Source organism: Pseudorca crassidens, chromosome 13 (genome assembly GCF_039906515.1).
Source record: "Pseudorca crassidens isolate mPseCra1 chromosome 13, mPseCra1.hap1, whole genome shotgun sequence".
Classification (NCBI taxonomy): Eukaryota; Metazoa; Chordata; class Mammalia; order Artiodactyla; family Delphinidae; genus Pseudorca; species Pseudorca crassidens.
This window is the reverse complement of record NC_090308.1, coordinates 42,995,387-43,014,047: the sequence shown is the minus strand read 5'-3', so window position 1 is coordinate 43,014,047 and position 18,661 is coordinate 42,995,387. Positions and strand designations below refer to the sequence as shown.

Here is an 18,661-nt window from a genome sequence, read left to right as displayed (position 1 = left end):
CATGTTTCTTTTTGCTGGGCTGTTATTGCTACCTTCTTTAAAAAGAACAGATTTGCTTTACAAAGAAGTTAAAAAGTTGTAAGAAAACTTGTTTTAGAAAGATATTGTAGTTTCCTCATCCTCTTCTTTTAAAAAAGTGTATAATCTTTCATCCTTTCTTCTTTTGTCAGAAAACCATTAGGTAGGCCTAAACAAGGTAGATGGTAGAAAAAGAGAGGTTCGATAAGGGGTTGTAGCCCTAGCTTGAGGACAGCATCTGAGGAGGATGGGAAGGCAGATCCAACAGGGGGATCAGATCAGGACCCAGGTTAAGGATGGCACCCACTAGAGCAGAGCAGGTAAGCAGGCTGGAACAGGGGTTGGAGCCAACACACTATGGGATAGGATAGCAGCTTAGCTGGATCAGAAGACTGGTCATATATAGAGAGATTATGATCATGGAAGCCAGCTTCTTATTCTTAGAAAATGGAGATATACATATGAAAAGGAGAAAAGCCAAAATAATCTTGTGTTATTAGATCTGAAATAGAGGTATCAGTGTGAACTCATGGCTTTCATCATAAAAAGATAGATATAGAAAAAAATGTATATGTAAATATATGTGTATATATGTTATGTGTCCTCTTAGGGGCCTGAGAGCAGTGACACATCTGTACTAACAAGATGAGCACACCAAATGCATAAATCTTGGTTTTTAAACACTATTCTCCACCACATAGAGTTAACAGGTTCTTGAAGAAATGACTAACTCCAGGGCTGGGACTGAGAAAAAAATAAGATGAACCCAGAAAGTAATGAGTACTCAAAGAATAGAGAAATGTCAAAAGCCCACAGAAGTCCACTTGAAGGGACTCCTACTGCTTAAACCTGGGATGGTTTGAGCATTGAAATAAATTGTAGTAACATAACTTATTGAATAAAATAGGAATCCATGAGTCCACACTAAAATAAGTAGATAGATCAATAGATAGAAAAGACACATAGTTGAAGTGATAGCATTAGAAAATCATCATGAGCAACAATACTAATAATTATTAATAATTCAGACAATAAATATCAAGATATGCTAAAACTTATGGTGAAAGTAGGTTAAGGAATGGGATTTTACATAGTCTAAAAGTAGTATTTCTTCACAAAACAATTATAAAGGGAAAAACAGTAGTGTTAAAGTGAAGAAATCTGGGAGACACCATCTTAAGTGACCAGAGGCCAGTGCCACTATAATGGACAAAATAGATACCATATGCCATCCAATACTATGTAATGAAAAGACTATATAGCTTTTGTGACCTCAGCCAAAAGCATATAACTTGGTCTTAATCACTGAACAAAAAAACTCCCAAATAACTAGCTTGTGATTGTCAAAGGGAAAACTAAGGAACTGTTTTGAGTTGAAAGAGGCTAGAGAGACATGGGTGCAACACGTGATTCTGGGTTAGATTCTTTGTTATAGGAATATTACTGAGATAATTAGTGAAACTTGAATGGGATCTCTGGGTAGAGAGTATGCAAGAATTTTCTGTACAATTTTTGCAAATTTTCTTTAAATTTTAGTATAGTATGTAAGTTCATATTTTTATTACTTTTAGGCACAATGATTATAAAGTTGTATCACCTGCATTAAGAGCAGTTGGTAATATTGTGACTGGTGATGATATACAAACACAGGTGAGTTCAGACTTTAATGTGATGAACTGGTGACATAATGAACTTTAAGAAGTTTATCATGTTTCATACCACTTGATTACATATTAATCAAGATGTTATCATTACCATAATTATGCAGGCATCTACAATGTGACAGTAAGCATATTTTTGATAGTAAGCAATCCATCTCAGATACCTCTATCTGAAAGCACTATCCTAGACCTATATTGATGTAAAGAAGTACAAGATAGGAGTTCAGCTCTTGAGGGGTTTACAGTTCAATTGAGGAGAAAATATATATTGAAACAAAGCAAATTACCTGAGGTAGTATGTTTGCTGAGAACTGATTTGTCAGTAAATAGTATAAAAATTTAAAAAAGAGATCAGTGTGCTGAGAACTCTGTAGATTCCATAAAGGAGTTGGAACTAAAGCTAAATCTTAAAAGTGGAGAAGAATTTCAGCAGACTAGAAGAAATTCATGTGACTGTAGGTACAGAGACAGACGTGTGAGTTATGTTTAAGAAGCGTGAAACTTGACTGGTAAAGAAACTGCTAGTGAGATGGTGATTGGTTATAAATAGGTTAAAAGTGGGGTTGGAAATGGAAGGGCCTTTTATAGTAAATTGAAGACTGATTATGAGAATGGAAGGAATGATAGCAAGGAAACATTTCCAGATTGGTAACTAACTCTGTGTGTGTGTGTGTGTGTGTGTGTGTGTGTGTGTGTGTGTGTGTGTGTGTGTCTTTGTCTGCCTATCTTGGAGGATGGTGAGGTGTCAAGAAAAAAAGGTGTGTTGTCAGATTGACTTCAGATGTGGGGTGGTCTTTCTTGAAGACAGAAGCTTAAACTCTGAAACATTAAATCCTCCTTTGTTTGCCATCATAAAGTAAACTTTTTATTCTAATCTACATTCTTTCAGTTTTAATATTTTAAGGTCATATTTAGATACTTACCTTAGTTATCAAACAGATCTTTAGAAATTGATAGTTATTAATTTAAAATAGCTCTTTAAAATAAAATGCACTTCTAAACATACACTGTTTTGAGCAGAATTTCGGTGCACTGCTTCATATGTTTTTAACCAAGTAAACTTAATGTAAATCATTGTGGGTACTGTGAAAATGGAACATAATTAATCTTGCCATGGAATAAAGAATGTAAAGAGACAAAGCAGACTATACTTACTTAGAAAAGGAAAATGGAAAATGGAACAGTAAACATTTTAATGAAACAAACAGACTTATACACATTAAGGTTTCGTAACAGTTATGGAATTAGATACTTTCAGACTGTTTGAGATATGTTGATAGACAGATATATTTTTCCCTGTATATTTTTTTCATTTGGCAAAACTTAGAGGATGGTTGCTGACCAATCACTAAATCTCTCTTCAAGTAGTTGTATCAGTCGAACTGTGCATGTATTTGTAAACTTGAAGGACACACCTCTGAATATGCTGCTTTTATTTGCAGATGAGTGGATTGAGAGCAGGGCACCTCACTACACCAACATTGAACAACTTTTGGCAAATTGGGAGGGTAGAAGACAGCAAGTGCTTAAGTTTTACTTTGAGAGGAATTGCTTTTTTCTTTTTTCTCAATGCAGTTAATGATTTTTAATGCAGAATGATTTTTGTGTTTCTAAATAGTATTTTTCTTTGAAGTTTTGAATTTTATTTATTTTTTATACAGCAGTTTCTTATTAGTTATCTATTTTATACATATTAGTGTAGCTGTGTCAATCCCAATCTCCCAACCACTACCACCCCCTGCTTTCCCCCCTTGGTGGCCATACGTTTGTTCTCTACATCTGTGTCTCTATTTCTGCCCTGCAAACCGGTTCATCTGTACCAAATAATTAGTATATTTTTGTGTAGTTTTTCTCCAATAAAACTTTCTATTTCCATTTTTTGTTGTTGTTGTTTGTTTTAGGTAATTTTAAATTGCTCTGCATTACCCTGTCTCTTACACTTATTGAGTAGCTCAAAGGAGTCAATCAGAAAAGAAGCCTGCTGGACTGTTTCAAACATCACTGCTGGAAATAGAGCTCAGATTCAGGTAAATACCTTTCAGATCTGAAGATCTCAGGAGTCATTTTGGGCGAAAGTCAGCATTTTATCAGTGATTTGTTTTTAGTGAGTTACTAAAAAAAGATTCTTAAAAGATTCTTGAAAAGTGTTTTAAAAACTGGACTTTCCTCCTTTAAAATAATAACATTTACTTGTAGTAGGCATTCTAGTACCGTGCCTGACGTTTAGTCTTTAAAAAGGGATTGAATTTTATTAGGCTTAAATATAAGTTAGGCAATGATCTTCCTCTCAAAGCTTTTAAATAATGATTTATTAGTGTCCCATCAAGCTCCTTGAGTCAGTGATGACTAATGCATTTTGATCAATCATATGTTGGTGCTTTATCATCTTTAAAATTTATATTCTGCTAATATATTCTCCAGTCTTAAAAAGAAAGTATGTGAAAGTTTGTTGGAAGATTGGAAATAAAATATTTCCAAAGGTGTTTCCAAAAAGTCATTTTAAAGCCAACAAGTTTCAAAATTCATCTACTTCCTAATATTTTTAAAATAGTATTTGCATTGATTATGATTATTTTTTTCTCCTCAGGGTGTTATAGATGCAAATATTTTTCCTGTATTAATTGAGATTCTTCAGAAAGCAGAGTTTCGCACCAGGAAAGAAGCAGCTTGGGCGATAACTAATGCGACATCAGGAGGCACTCCAGAACAGATAAGGTGTGAAACAGATTTTTTAAACTGTTTTATAAATGTAAATAGGACAAAATTTCAAATAATACATATTTTTTATTTGTTGATGAAACTAAAACATTATTTCTAAGTTTCTTAAGCATTTCTAATATGAAATGACAGCATTTGTTATATCAGTTATTCATTCACAGTGGTTTATTTTTTTCATTTAAAGTATAATTAACATCATTCTCCTTGGCAGACTACTTATGAAAAATCAGAGGTTTAAAAAATCGAAGAGGGCTTCCCTGGTGGCGCAGTGGTTGAGAGTCCGCCTGCCAATGCAGGGGACTCGGGTTCGTGCCCCGGTCCGGGAAGATCCCACATGCCGCGGAGTGGCTGCACCTGTGAGCCATGGCCGCTGAGCCTGCGCGTCCGGAGCCTGTGCTCCGCGACGGGAGAGGCCACAGCGGTGAGAGGCCCGCGTACCGCAAAAAAAAAAAAAAAAATCGAAGAAGCCTGTGTTAATTTGAAAAATATACTATCATAGGCATTAAGTATTTTTTAGGTCATTAAAATCGCATGCATGTAACTTTATAAAATGGCTAATAAATTTAAATATCCACTTATTTAAAATAAAATTGAAACAGACATTCCTAATTGGTTGTTAGCTTTACCTATGGATAGTATCTCACTTTTATTTTTCCATAAATTATTCTTTTTTTTTCTTAGGATAGCTTTTTGATTCTAGCCTTTTATTGTTTATTTGTTTCTTTTACTAACAATATAAATAATAGGTATATGGGCTTTGAAGTCAGCCTGCTTTCAAATCCTGTTCCTTTAATAAAAGATGTGTGACCTTTACAAAGTCATTTAGTCTCTCTAATCCACAGTTTTCTTCATTTTTTAAATGGATTCAATAATGGATAGTACCTTGTGGTAGTATGTTGACAATTAAATGTAATTTGTACATTTAAAGTGCTTTAGCATGGTGCCTAAACGTTAAGGTCTGTACTAAGATTAGCTATTATCATTATTATAATTTATTATAATTTTTATTATCAATTCCTAAATCTCTTTTCATCTTCTGCTTTCACTCTTTTTTTTTTTTTTGGCTGCACCTTGTAGCTTTCGGGATCTTAGTTCCCTAACCAGAGATAGAACCCATGCCCTCTGCAGTGGAAGCACAGAATCCTAATCATTGGATTGCCAGGGAATTCCCTGCTTTTACTCTTTTTTCCTTGATAGCAAAATTCTACTTTGCAATTCTATAAAAGCCTGACTTCCTACAGAATCTTCTTGTTCTGAGGATCCCTTCATGAAACTCAGGACTTTTTAGGTTTCTTGAAGTGACTATTTAGGAAATATTTTCTAATGCATATTTGATTTATTTCTTAATTTATAAAACAAGAAGTCAGTCTGCTATGCCATTTTACAAATCATGTAGAGGATTTTGAAATCTACTTATTGGGAGATCATTGTCTATTATTGCCTTCATTTCTACTGTTATCTTCTTTTCTCAGATTCATATCTCTACATGTTGATAACATCTGTCTGCTTTTTATTTTCCATTCCTCTTCTTTGATTTAATTAGTATTATTTCCATTTCATTTGTGTCATGAATACAAGCAGTAATAAAACAAGGTCTTTCATTTGTTCTAACTTGTATTTTTTTTAATGCTGGTGTTATTTTTATGTGCTTAGGGGCCCAAAGTTTGTCCACCTATAAACAGTTGTATTTTTTTCCATTTATTTTCATCTTTGTGTCTGTTCCGTATATTATTCCTTAAAATGTATTAGTATGGGGCTTCCCTGGTGGCGCAGTGGTTGAGGGTCCGCCTGCTGATGCAGGGGACACGGGTTCGTGCCCCAGTCCGGGAAGATCCCACATGCTGCGGAGCGGCTGGGCCTGTGAGCCATGGCTGCTGAGCCTGCGCGTCCGGAGCCTGTGCTCTGCAACGGGAGAGGCCACAACAGTGAGAGGTCCGCGTGCCGCAAAAAAAAAAAAAAAAAGTATTAGTATGAATCAGGTGTCCAAACTGAGATCATTATTTTTCTAGCCAGTTTTCACTATTTCATTAACTCTACATATATGGGAAGAAGTCTTGATCTCAGATAAGGTTCAGCATGCATATCACTAATATTTACTGAGTGCCAGTTGTTGTGCTAAGTCGTTTCAATTATTGAGCATCAGCAGTGCATCAGATACTTTCAAGTATTTTCTTTTCTTTAACTTTATAACTCTGTGAGATAGTTATTCATTCAGCAATTATATTTGATCAGTCACAGTAATAATAGTATATGGCAAGTGAGTGCTCCAGTGAAGGTATGCACATTTAAAAAAGCCAGGGGGTGGGGGGATGGAAACTGTTACTGAATACCTGCAGTATTCTTACAGCAACCTTCTGTGTTTGGTACTATTATTATTCCCACTTAAGATGTGGAAACTGAGGCACAGAGAAGTTACTCAAAAATCACACAACTAATAAGGAGTGTAATTAGGACTTGAAGCCATGCAGCCTGGCTTTAGAGCATATTTAATATGGACTTCAGGACATGCTTAATGTGGACTTTTTGCCAAGTGAACAAATCAGTTACTTTAAGGAGCTAATAACAACTAGAAAAGGAAAAAAGCATTAGGAAATGAGTAGAATAGTTTTTTGATCATTATTTATTAAAATTATTCACAACATGGCCTGTTTTGCTCCTAGAAGCCGTCTATGCTTCTGAAACATAGCAGATGTTTTAGAACATTAACTACAATTGTTTTTGTGGGAAATTTCCTGAAGTTTGATTTAGATGTCTTCTCCATCTTCATTTCTACCTATCCCCATATGACTCCATGTGTTTCATGGGCCAACTAACCATAAAAATCAAAACCAAAAATAAACCTTGAGCCCATTATTCTTAGTGCTCATATGCTATGCAAAAACAGGTGTAAGTACCAATTTGCTTGCATGTATTTTTTTCTAATATTTGTAATACCATTTATTGCTAATTATGTTAAATTATGAAACTAGGAGAGTAAGAATTTTCAGGTTCCTATGTAAGTAAAAATTTAAATTTTTTGATGTTTTAGATTGTATAGGAATACTTAATTGTTTATGTAGCATTTCGCTGAAGAATATTTTCATGTCATTGCTATAAATAATATTTATTTAAATCTTTTAAAATGTTTTTTCCCCACTTTTCTTTTTTTAATTACTCTGAAGGTATTTGGTAGCCTTAGGCTGCATTAAACCACTTTGTGACCTATTGACTGTTATGGACTCTAAAATAGTCCAAGTGGCTTTAAATGGACTTGAAAATATTTTACGTCTTGGAGAACAAGAATGTAAGCAGAATGGAATAGGCATTAATCCATACTGTGCCCTCATTGAAGAAGCATATGGTAAGCAGTCAAAAATTTATAATTACTATCAATTTTTTTAATTGAGATACAAGTGATATATTGGTTTCATGTATATAACATAGTGATTCAATATTTGTATATACTGCAAAATGAGCATAATAATTTTAGTTCATGTCATGAAACATAGTTAAAAATTTTTTTCTTGTAATGAGAACTCTTCAGATTTACTGTCTTAGAAGCTTTCAAACATACAATACAGTATTATTAACTATAGTCCCCATTGCTGTACATTACTTCCCCAAAGATTGTACAAACTAGAAGTTTGTGCCTTTTGGCAGCCCCTTTCACCCATATAATTCACCCCCCACCTGCTGCCTCTGGCAACCGCCAATCTGTCTGTGCTCTGTATCTATGAGCTCGTTTTTTGTTTGTTTGTTTGTTTTTTTAGATTCTACATATAAGTGATATTATACAGTATTTGTCTTTATCTATGACTTGTTTCACTGACTGTAATGTCCTTAGGGTCCATCCAGGTTGTTGCAAATGGCAAGATTTCCTTCTTTTTTATGGCTGAATAATATTCCACTGTGTGTGGAATATATATATATATATATATATATATATATATATACACACACACACACATATACATATACATTTTCTTATCCATTCATTCTTTGATGGATACTTAGATTGCTTCCATGTCTGGGCTATTGCAAATAATGCTGAAGTGAACATGAGGGTTCATATATTTTTTGAGTTAGTGTTTTCATTTTCTTCAGATAAATGCCCAGAAGTAGAATTGCTGGATTATACAACACTTATATTTTTAATTTTTTGAGGAGCCTCTGTACTGTTTTCCATAGTGGTTGCATCAGTTTACATTCCCACCAACACTGCACAAGGGTTCCCTTTCTCCACATCCTTGCCAACGCTTATCTTGTCTTTTTCATAATAGTTATTCTAACAGGTGTAAAGTGATACCTTGTTGTGGTTTTGATTTGCATTTCCCTGATGATTAATGATGTTGAGCATCTTTTCATGTACCTGCTGGCCATCTGTGTATCTCCTTTGGAAAAATGTCCATTCAGATCTTCTGCCCATTTTTTAATTGGATAGTTTGGTTTTATGCTATTGAGTTGTATGAATTCTTTATATATTTTGGATATTAAGCCCCTACCAGGTATATGATTTGCAAGTACTTTCTCTCATTTCATAGGTTATCTTTTCATATTATTGATGTTTTCCTTTGCTGTGCAGAAGTTTTTTAGTGTGATGTGGTCCCACTTGTTTATCTTTACTTTTGTGGTCTTTTCTTCTGGCATCAACTTCAAAATTCAAAAAACCATCGCCAAGACCAGTGTCGAGGAGCTTACCGCCTATATTTTCTTCTAGGAGTTTTATGGTTTCATGTGTTACATTTGAGTCTTTAATCCATTTGGAGTTAGCTTTTGAGTATGGTGTAAGATGGTGGTCCAGTTTCATTCTTTTGCATGTAGCTATCATTTTCACAGCATCACTTATTGAAAAGACTGTCCTTTTCCCCCATTGCATATTCTTGGCTCCTTTGTCATAAATTAATTGACTGTATATGTGGGTTTATTTCTGGGCTCTCTACTTTGTTCCACTGATCTGCTTATATGCCAATACTATACTGTTTTGGTTATTATAGCTTTATAATATAGTGTGTAAATCAGGGAACATGATACCTCCAGCTGTGTTCTTCTTTCTCAAGATTTCTTTGGCTATTTGGGTTCTTTTGTGGTTCTATACAAATTTCAGATTAATTGTTATATTTCTGTGAAAAATGCCATTGGAATTTTGATGGAGATTGTATTGGATCTGTAGATTGCTTTGGATAGTATGAACATTTTAACAGTATTAATTCTTCTAATCCATGAGCATAGAATGTCTTTCTGTTTATGTGTGTCTTCTTTAGTTTCTTTCATCATAGTTTTCATGGTACAGGTCTTTCATGAACCTCCTTGGTTAAGTTTATTCCAAGGCATTTTATTCTTTTTGATGGAATTGTAAATGGGATTGTTTTCCTTATTTCTCTTTCTGATAGTTTGTTACTAGGGTATAGAAATGCAACAGATTTTTGTATATTGATTTTATATCCTGTGGCTTTACTGAATTCATTGATTAGTTATAACAGTTTTTTGGTGGGGTCTACAATTTTCTGTATATAATATGTCATCTGCAAATGGTGACAGTTTTACTTCTTCATTTCTGAATTGAATGACTTTTCTTTTTATTGCCTAATTGCTCTGGCTAGGACTTCCATTACTATGTTGAATAAAAGTGATGAGAATGGACAATCTTGTCTTGTTCCTGATCTTCGAGGAAAAGCTTTCAGCTTTCCACTGTTGAGTATGATGTTACCTGTGGGCTTGTCATATATGGCCTTTATTATGTTAAGGTACATTCACTATATACCCACTTTGTTGAGAGTTAGTCAATTCTTAATTATCTACCATAGGCATTTTGCCCCTCTAATTCTATAAAAATATTTTGTGTAAAAGCAGTATAATATTTTTGATATCTCTTTTTTAGTTACCCTTAATTCTATTATCCTAACAATTTCTTTTTATTATTTACCATCCTTTTTACATTGTCCTTATGCAGAATTAGTTTACATTGATATAATTGCAGTCCATGTATAGTTTGGTGTTCTACTTTCAACATTTTGGAGAAATTTTACATTTTCTCCAAACAATACATAATTTCTATGATTTGCATAATTTTCTGTGATTTGCAATAGCCACATAATGTTATAAAAAGAGAATGTTGCCTGCTGTTTTAGCCATATTATGTGGGGTTTTAGCCACACTCTTGTAGTTGACCATTAGTTTGTTTCCAATTCGTTTTGCACTTTACATATGCCAAAATAAACATCTTTCTGATGCTTATTTTTTAATATTTTTATTAAAAATATATCATTAATATATTTTAATATTTATAATATACAAATAATACAAAATATACAAAAATATAATATTTATTAATATTTTTCTTCTGTTGAGTTAATACTTGGGGATAAAATTTCAAGGATATTATTGCTGAGCTTGGGCACAAACTTCTTTTTAAGTTTTTGATATGTTTTCTCATTTTGCTTTCTGAAGGCATGTTACTTGGCAGTGTCACTGCCTCTTACTTGTTTTGTTGATTTTGCTGATTTAGCCAATGTAAAATGGTACCACCAAGTTGTTTTTATGTGTTTCTTGTTTTATTTCATGTAGAAAGTGGTGTGTATTTTCCATGTGTTAGTATATTTCCTTATCTCAATTACATCTTTATTATACTTTGTCCAGTTACCAACTTGTCATTTTTTGTAAAAATTTGAATTTTATTTTATAGTTTATTTTAATACAGCTTTTCTCCCATCCTTTTTACCTTTTTAATTTAATGAGATAAACTGTGTTCTTTTATAATTAATAAATGGTTCAGCCTAATATTCTATTCCTTCAAAGTTTACAAAGTCATTGTCCTCACAGAGATTTGATGAAAATTATTTTATTTATTGGCTAGATTTTTCTGATTGGAGTCTTAAGATATTTAACTTAACTCACATGGAATTTATTTTAGGATAACACATGAATCTAAGTCAGTATTTTTTCCTCTCAATATATTTCCATTAAATATTCACTTTCTGTCTTAAGTCCTATTATATTATATGGTTGAGTCAAGCTTTTATTTGTGATTCTTGAACCAAGCCTGGGAGATCACTTTGCCTTTATTTCAAATTATATAATGTCAATGGTTAAAACATCATATAAATAAAAGTTATCAATCACTGATATAAGAATATTTCCTTACTACAATCATTATTTTGATCCCAAGTTATACTAGAGTTTAGGCTATTCTATGATTGTATATAGATATGACTACTTTGCTTATTCCTTATATCCTGCAATCATATAATTGAAGAGGTTTATCTGTAATAAGTGAAAAAGATTTTTAGCATCACCCAGACTTGTATGTAGATTATTTTCTTGTGAGCAATAAACTAGAGCACTGTAGATTCTCCTTATACTATTGAAATGAGCTTTTTCAGTTTCACTTATAGGCTGTATTGGATTTGCAAATAGTATTCATTTATCCTTATTGATACCTTTTGGCTCATTCTGTGAGAGAACTTGTGTGGTAGCTTGCTTGTATTTTAGTTTTTTTCTTTTTATTTTGTTGCTTTCCCTTTTTGTGCTTTTTATTTAGCACAGTTACTCTGGAAACAACTTGTGGAGTTACATAATGTAAAACTGTCATTTTAAAATTCAGAAACTAAAGTACAGAGGAACCAAACTTATTTGGGAAAAATCACACAACTGGAAGGGTGGAGTCTATGATCTTCCTACTCCCCAGCCTGTGCTTATTCTTCATACCACATTGCCCCATTCTTTCATTCTTGAAGTATAAGGCATAAGTGTTGGCTATCAGTATGTGCAAAAATTAGATTAAAGTTATGATATCACTTATATGTAGAATCTAAAAAATACTACAAACTAGTGAATATAACAAAAAAGAAGCAGACTCTTATAGAGTAAACTAGTGGTTACCTGTGGGGTGGGGGAGTGGGAAGTACAAACTATTGGGTGTAAGATAGGCTCAAGGATGTAGTATACAGCACAGGGAATATAGCCAATATTTTGTAATAACTGTAAATGGAAAGTAACCTTTAAAAATTATATTTTCATCTTTTTAATTAGATAAAAATAACAATCCAATTGCCAGTGGACTGATGGATGCTATTGATTCATTATTTTGACTTAAATGTATGTTGAAATTCGAGTAACAACTTTGTTTTTGACATATGCTTTGCGTTAATAGGCCTGGATAAAATCGAATTTCTTCAAAGTCATGAAAATCAGGAAATTTACCAAAAGGCTTTTGATCTGATTGAACATTACTTTGGTGTAGAAGATGACGACTCCAGTATTGTACCTCACGTGGATGAAAACCAACAACAGTTTGTATTTCAGCAGCAGGAAGCACCAATGGAAGGGTTTCAACTTTAACTTGGTAGGAGGAAAAATTAATGGCTAAAAAGGGTAGCTTCAGATATCTCCCTTTTCTTGTAATGTCATTAGGAATATTTGATGTGTTTTTATGTAGAACAAAAAAGAGACGTTAATGCACTTTTAAAAAGCAAAACAAAACAAGTTTCCATCCATATGCAACCTTTTATTATAGTTTTGTTGTTATTTTGGTGTGCCTGTATATATGTCTTTCATTGTTTTTTTTGTATCTATTTGTGAACAGTTAAATACATTATGAGATTATTTAATAATTTAAGCCTGAAAAGGAAAACTTTAGTAAAGTATTACAATAATGGTTCTGAATTTTTCTAGCATTCTTAGAAACTGCACATTAGCAGTACAGCTGTCGATAATTGCATTTTGGCAGTAAGTTTGATATGCCCATTCTTTACTAAATCTACCTCTCAAAGCAAAAACAAAACAAAAGAGCTTCAGAAGCATGAAACAGAGAAAAAGCTAAATTAGAATGTGAAAATAGCTATTACCTTAAATTATAAATCACTGTGCTGTAAGTTATACTTTGCAAAAAAAAAATTACTACAGAAAACCTGTAAAAGTTACTTATAAAATACAGAAGAAATATTGTACTGATAATCAATTAAAATGTGGCAATTGTGAAGAAAGAAGCTGTTCTTCATGTTGAACACATTAAAATGATTACACAACATTTAAATGTTTGTGTTTTTAACATATAAATGCTATTATATTAGTATATTTTGTATTTTGACCAAATATGCCAACATTTTTGAAATAGTGTTTTATTATTTTTTCACTGCTCATTTTAAAGAGCATCATGAGATGCCATCATGAATCTAAAGTAGTGCTGCATAGCAAAAATAATACTGTATTCCTTTCTCTGATTTTTCAGAGCAGTAATTGAAAAGTTTCACTTTCTATGTAATAATGAACTTAGGTACTTGAATGGCAAAATTCTCCTGAAGAAATCACCTTGTTATGTGTTAAATTTTATTAAAGGGACTTAATGGTTTGGACACAAAAGGATGCTATTCATGAAAATTACTAAGGATTCTTTAATTGGTTGAACCCTATATTAGGATTTTTTTCCCCTTTGGTGATCCTCAAAGGGTCAAACTGCTGCTTGTTAATGAACCATCGTATTAGATTACATTTGTATCAGATTTGTCAATATAATGTATGTGTTTATGTATTAACAGCAAAAACCTCTTCATACTGTGAAACTTTAAAAAAAAGTTTCAATAGAAAATTATATATATATATTTATTTACAGGTACATATATATGTGTGTGTCTGTGTGTTTTTCTCACAGTACTATACTTGGTAGTTTTCTAAGCAGATATGGTACTGTTGAATCAGTCTTTTCATTATTATAGTTATGTGCAGGCTATTTACATTTCCAATTGTATACCTAAAATACTTGTTTAAAAATTAGTTTACTGATGTTTTAAGATGGGAACTAAAAGCATTTTTGATATGATTCATAGTCTATTCTGTAAAGAAGATTTCATTTATGATAGCATTTATAATGTTTCTGCTGGAAATCAGAGGTATGTTACAAGAAGGAAATGTATATAGGAGTACTTTTAAATAGTATGACACTTTGTAAATTAAATATCATGAAACTAAGCTTTTGGCAAGACACTTAAAAACCTACAAGCTATACAATACAGGTTTAAATGGTGTCCACAGTGCTGACTGCATCTGCCAAACCTCTTTTATATTGTTAAGTAGAAGATTGTATCTGTGCCCTTTTTATTGTAGTAGAAGTTATGAAGTTCAGTATATGTATATTCAAAAGAACAGGGTAGTTATATTAAAGATCACCAAATTGATGGTGAATTTATCAGATAAACACTTTTTTGTGATGCAGATAGTTTATAAGTATCAGGTGACAGGGTGTTCCACTCTTTCTAATCAATTGAACTTGTTAATGCAGCATAATTCATAAACTAACCAGCTGTGCCTGCTTTTTTTTTTGAGGACCCTGTAGTCACATTAATAAATCTTTAAGCTAAGTCTTTCAAACAAAATAGTTCTTACAGAAGGAAAAATAATAGAAATAATAGAATGACCTTTGAGGGGAGGATTTTTAAATTTTTGCCAGTGAAATAAGCATTATATCTCTAAGTATAGAATTTGACCATATTTTAAGCATTTATATATAAAATTATATTTAATTCATTGGATCTGTTACTTGGGTAATTAATTTGATTAGATGTGAATGCAAGGGGTAATATGTAATAGTTGGTGTGGTGATGACTTTATTGAACCAATACTAGCAAATACTTTGTTCCTACAAATTTTTTTAATATGACTACTCTTTTCAAATGTACTATTTTAAATGCTCCAAAATGTATTTTCATTAATCTTCACTGACCCTTGTGGGAAAAATTTTCTTTTTTCAACTTGCTTTCCTAAGATTTATTATATTTTAATCCGAGAGAAACTGTGCCAAAAAAAAAAAACAATGAAAACATGTTGTAAAAGGGCAATGCATGCAACATTAATGTAAAAATCAAGAGAATACTTGAAAGAGTCCTTTACATTTATTGAATTAAATTCGGTGTTTTATTTTTGTCTGAATTTGAATTTTTACTAGCTAATCTATGCAATTATGCTTACTTGTTTTATATTTGTAAGTACTTGACTCAATGCCCTGGGGGTTTTTTTACTCTAAGTTTTATTTTGAAAATTGTTCCTAGAACTTAATTTTTAGTGTCATTTTGTTCACTTGCTGGTAGCACTAGAACAAGCAAGCAAAAAATAAAAACCAAAAAAAAGTGATAAAATCTGTTGGCACAGAAACAGCATATCATTTGGTAACTGTAAAACCTATTTGCAGATAAAGGTTGATTTTTTTGGATAAAGGACTTTTGTTGGACAAAGCATTACCTTTGCCTTCATATTTTTTCTTCTCTCAAGAAGGAGCATTATGGATAAAGTAATTATAATACAAAGTCTTCGTGGATTTTTGTTGCTGTTCTAAATTCAGCAATCTACTGGCTGCTTTGTGAAACTGTGAAATCAAAGTAATTGTTGTTAGCCTTTACTCATTTTAGTTCATAGCATTACTGTTTTATGAAATGTAACATATTAGGAGCCAATATGATGGATCTCTAAAAGGATAATGCATCTTTAAATTCTAATTGGGAAGTGGGATGAGGGGAAGATATTCTTGCCAAACTAAATAAACCAACATTTGAGTAGTATGCAATATTATGAAATGTTACAGCACTATATTAAAAATAATAAAATACTATTTTACGATTGCATTTATATGTGTTTCATTTGTTTTCACTTATGATTGTATATGCCTAATAAAGCAAAAATAGATGCCCTGATTCATTAAAATTCCATCCCCTTTCTAAAACCAGTAAGATTTCATTGGTAGCATTATCTGATAAAGTAGTATGTTGCTTTTATTTTAGAACTTGTATATTCAGCTGTAACGGGGAACATATCCAATTTATCTTTGTAGCTCAAGTCTTGGCAGCTAGTGGGACATTCACATGTTTCAGCTGAGATTATTTTTCTTTTTCTGTTATTTTAATGCAGTACAATGCATTTATTTAAGGCTTAGAGTTTTAAACCTCATAAATACGAGGGAATGTCTGATTTAACTTCCTTAATATACTGTGAAACACAAAATCACACAGTAGCCAAGCTTAGGCCCTCCTAGCTTACTGTTTTTATTTTTTTCTTCTTCCATTACCATGGTTTTCTGTTGTTCATTTTTTTTTGTGGGGGGGGGGGTGTTTGTTTGTTTTGGCTGGCGTCATTTCCTTCAGTATTTGAAACTATGTTAATCACAGAGTAGTGAAACTAATTGGATCAATTATTTTTAGGGTTTCTTGCTCCCAGTAAAGTGGTCAGCAATTTTAGTGGGAAATGAATTCCTGAAAATGTATGAAAATATAATGTACAGGTCAAACAATAGATTTACACACGCAGTGGAGTTCCCATCGCAGAAATCCTTAAGTATACCCTTTAATTATGTGTTTGCTCAGTTGTATATTTGTTCTTTCATTTTTTTCCTTTCATATTTGAACAGTTTACCACTGAAATTAAATAAGCATATGATTCCCCCCTTTCAGGACATCTAATGATTTTCATGTTTGCTTCAGTAGTTTAAGTTTTAAGAGATACATACATCATATCATTATTAGTAGCACTTTAACATTTCAATTTTCCATTCTGTTTTGAAATAAAAATTTCAAGTAGTTGCACTTGCAAGCACTGCTCTATAGCACTACCAGAACTAAAATGTTGATTGGGAGCAACTCCACCAAGTAAAGAGCTTGGAGTGTTCACTAGTTTATGAATAAATATTTAAATTTGGAAACAGTAGGCAGTTTAGGGAATTTAATGTGCAATTCCCCAAAGTACCTGTTATTTAAAAACTGGGAGTTTTAAACTTTGGACAATATTACTTTTGAGGGATCCCTCCTGTTCCCTTTCAGTTATGGTGGTTTTCTTAAACTGTTCTAAAAAAGCATGGCAAAATTTAATATATTCTTTGTTTAGGGTTTCAGCATGACTATTTTCTGAGCATTCCAATTTTTTTTTCTTTTTACATCTTTATTGGAGTATAATTGCTTTACAACGGTGTGTTAGTTTCTGCTTTATAACAAAGTGAATCAGTTATACATATGCCTATGTTCCCATATCTCCTCCCTCTTGCGTCTCCCTCCCTTCCACCCTCCCTATTCCACCCCTCTAGGTGGTCACAAACCACCAAGCTGATTTCCCTGTGCTATGCGGCTGCTTCCCACTAACTATCTACCTTATGTTTGGTAGTGTATATATGTCCATGCCACTCTCTCGCTTTGTCACAGCTTACCCTTCCCCCTCCCCATATCCTCAAGTCCATTCTCTAGTAGGTCTCTGTCTTTATTCCTGTCTTACCCCTAGGTTCTTCATGACATTTTTTCCCCTTAAATTCCATATATATATGTTAGCATACAGTATTTGTCTTTCTCTTTCTGACTTACTTCACTCTGTATGACAGACTCTAGGTCCATCCACCTCATTACAAATAGCTCAGTTTTGTTTCTTTTTCTGGGTGAGTAATATTCCATTGTATATATGTGCCACATCCTCTATCCATTCATCCGATGATGGACACTTAGGTTGTTTCCATCTCCTGGCTATTGTAAATAGAGCTGCAATAAACATTTTGGTACATGACTCTTTTTGAATTATGGTTTTCTCAGGGTATATGCCCAGTAGTGGGATTGCTGGGTCATACGGTAGTTCTATTTGTAGTTTTTTAAAGAACCTCCATACTGTTCTCCATAGTGGCTGTACCAATTCACATTCCCACCAGCAGTGCAAGAGTGTTCCCTTTTCTCCGCACCCTCTCCAGCATTTATTGTTTCTAGATTTTTTGATGATGGCCATTCTGATCAGTGGGATATGATATCTCATTGTAGTTTTGATTTGCATTTCTCTAATGACTAATGATGTTGAGCATTCTTTCATGTGTTTGTTGGCAGTCTGTATATCTTCTTTGGAGAAGTGTCTATTTAGGTCTTCTGCCCATTTCTGGACTGGGTTATTTGTTTTTTTGTTATTGAGCTGCATGAGCTGCTTGTAAATTTTGGAGATTAATCCTTTGTCAGTTGCTTCATTTGCAAATATTTTCTCCCATTCTGAGGGTTGTCTTTTGGTCTTGTTTATGGTTTCCTTTGCTGTGCAAAAGCTTTGAAGTTTCATTAGGTCCCATTTGTTTATTTTTGATTTTATTTCCATTTCTCTAGGAGGTGGGTCAAAAAGGATCTCGCTGTGACTTATGTCATAGAGTGTTCTGCCTATGTTTTCCTCTAAGAGTTTGGTAGTTTCTGGCCTTACATTTAGGTCTTTAATCCATTTTGATCTTATTTTTGTGTATGGTGTTAGGGAGTGATCTAATCTCATACTTTTACATGTAGCTGTCCAGTTTTCCCAGC

At 32.9% G+C, this 18,661-nt stretch overlaps 1 protein-coding gene across 1 annotated transcript in view; it reads left to right on the top strand.

Moving 5' to 3' along the window:
- The window catches only part of KPNA5 (karyopherin subunit alpha 5), a 49,292-nt gene extending 33,303 nt beyond the window's left edge, over window positions 1-15,989 (top strand). Inside the window, exons 10-14 of the mRNA XM_067702280.1 lie at window positions 1,590-1,668; window positions 3,581-3,706; window positions 4,267-4,394; window positions 7,559-7,737; window positions 12,526-15,989. Coding sequence (XP_067558381.1) covers window positions 1,590-1,668; window positions 3,581-3,706; window positions 4,267-4,394; window positions 7,559-7,737; window positions 12,526-12,713 — 700 coding nt within the window. The 3' untranslated portion in view covers window positions 12,714-15,989. The remainder of the gene's footprint in view (window positions 1-1,589; window positions 1,669-3,580; window positions 3,707-4,266; window positions 4,395-7,558; window positions 7,738-12,525) is intronic.
- The last annotated feature ends 2,672 nt before the right edge of the window (window positions 15,990-18,661 follow it).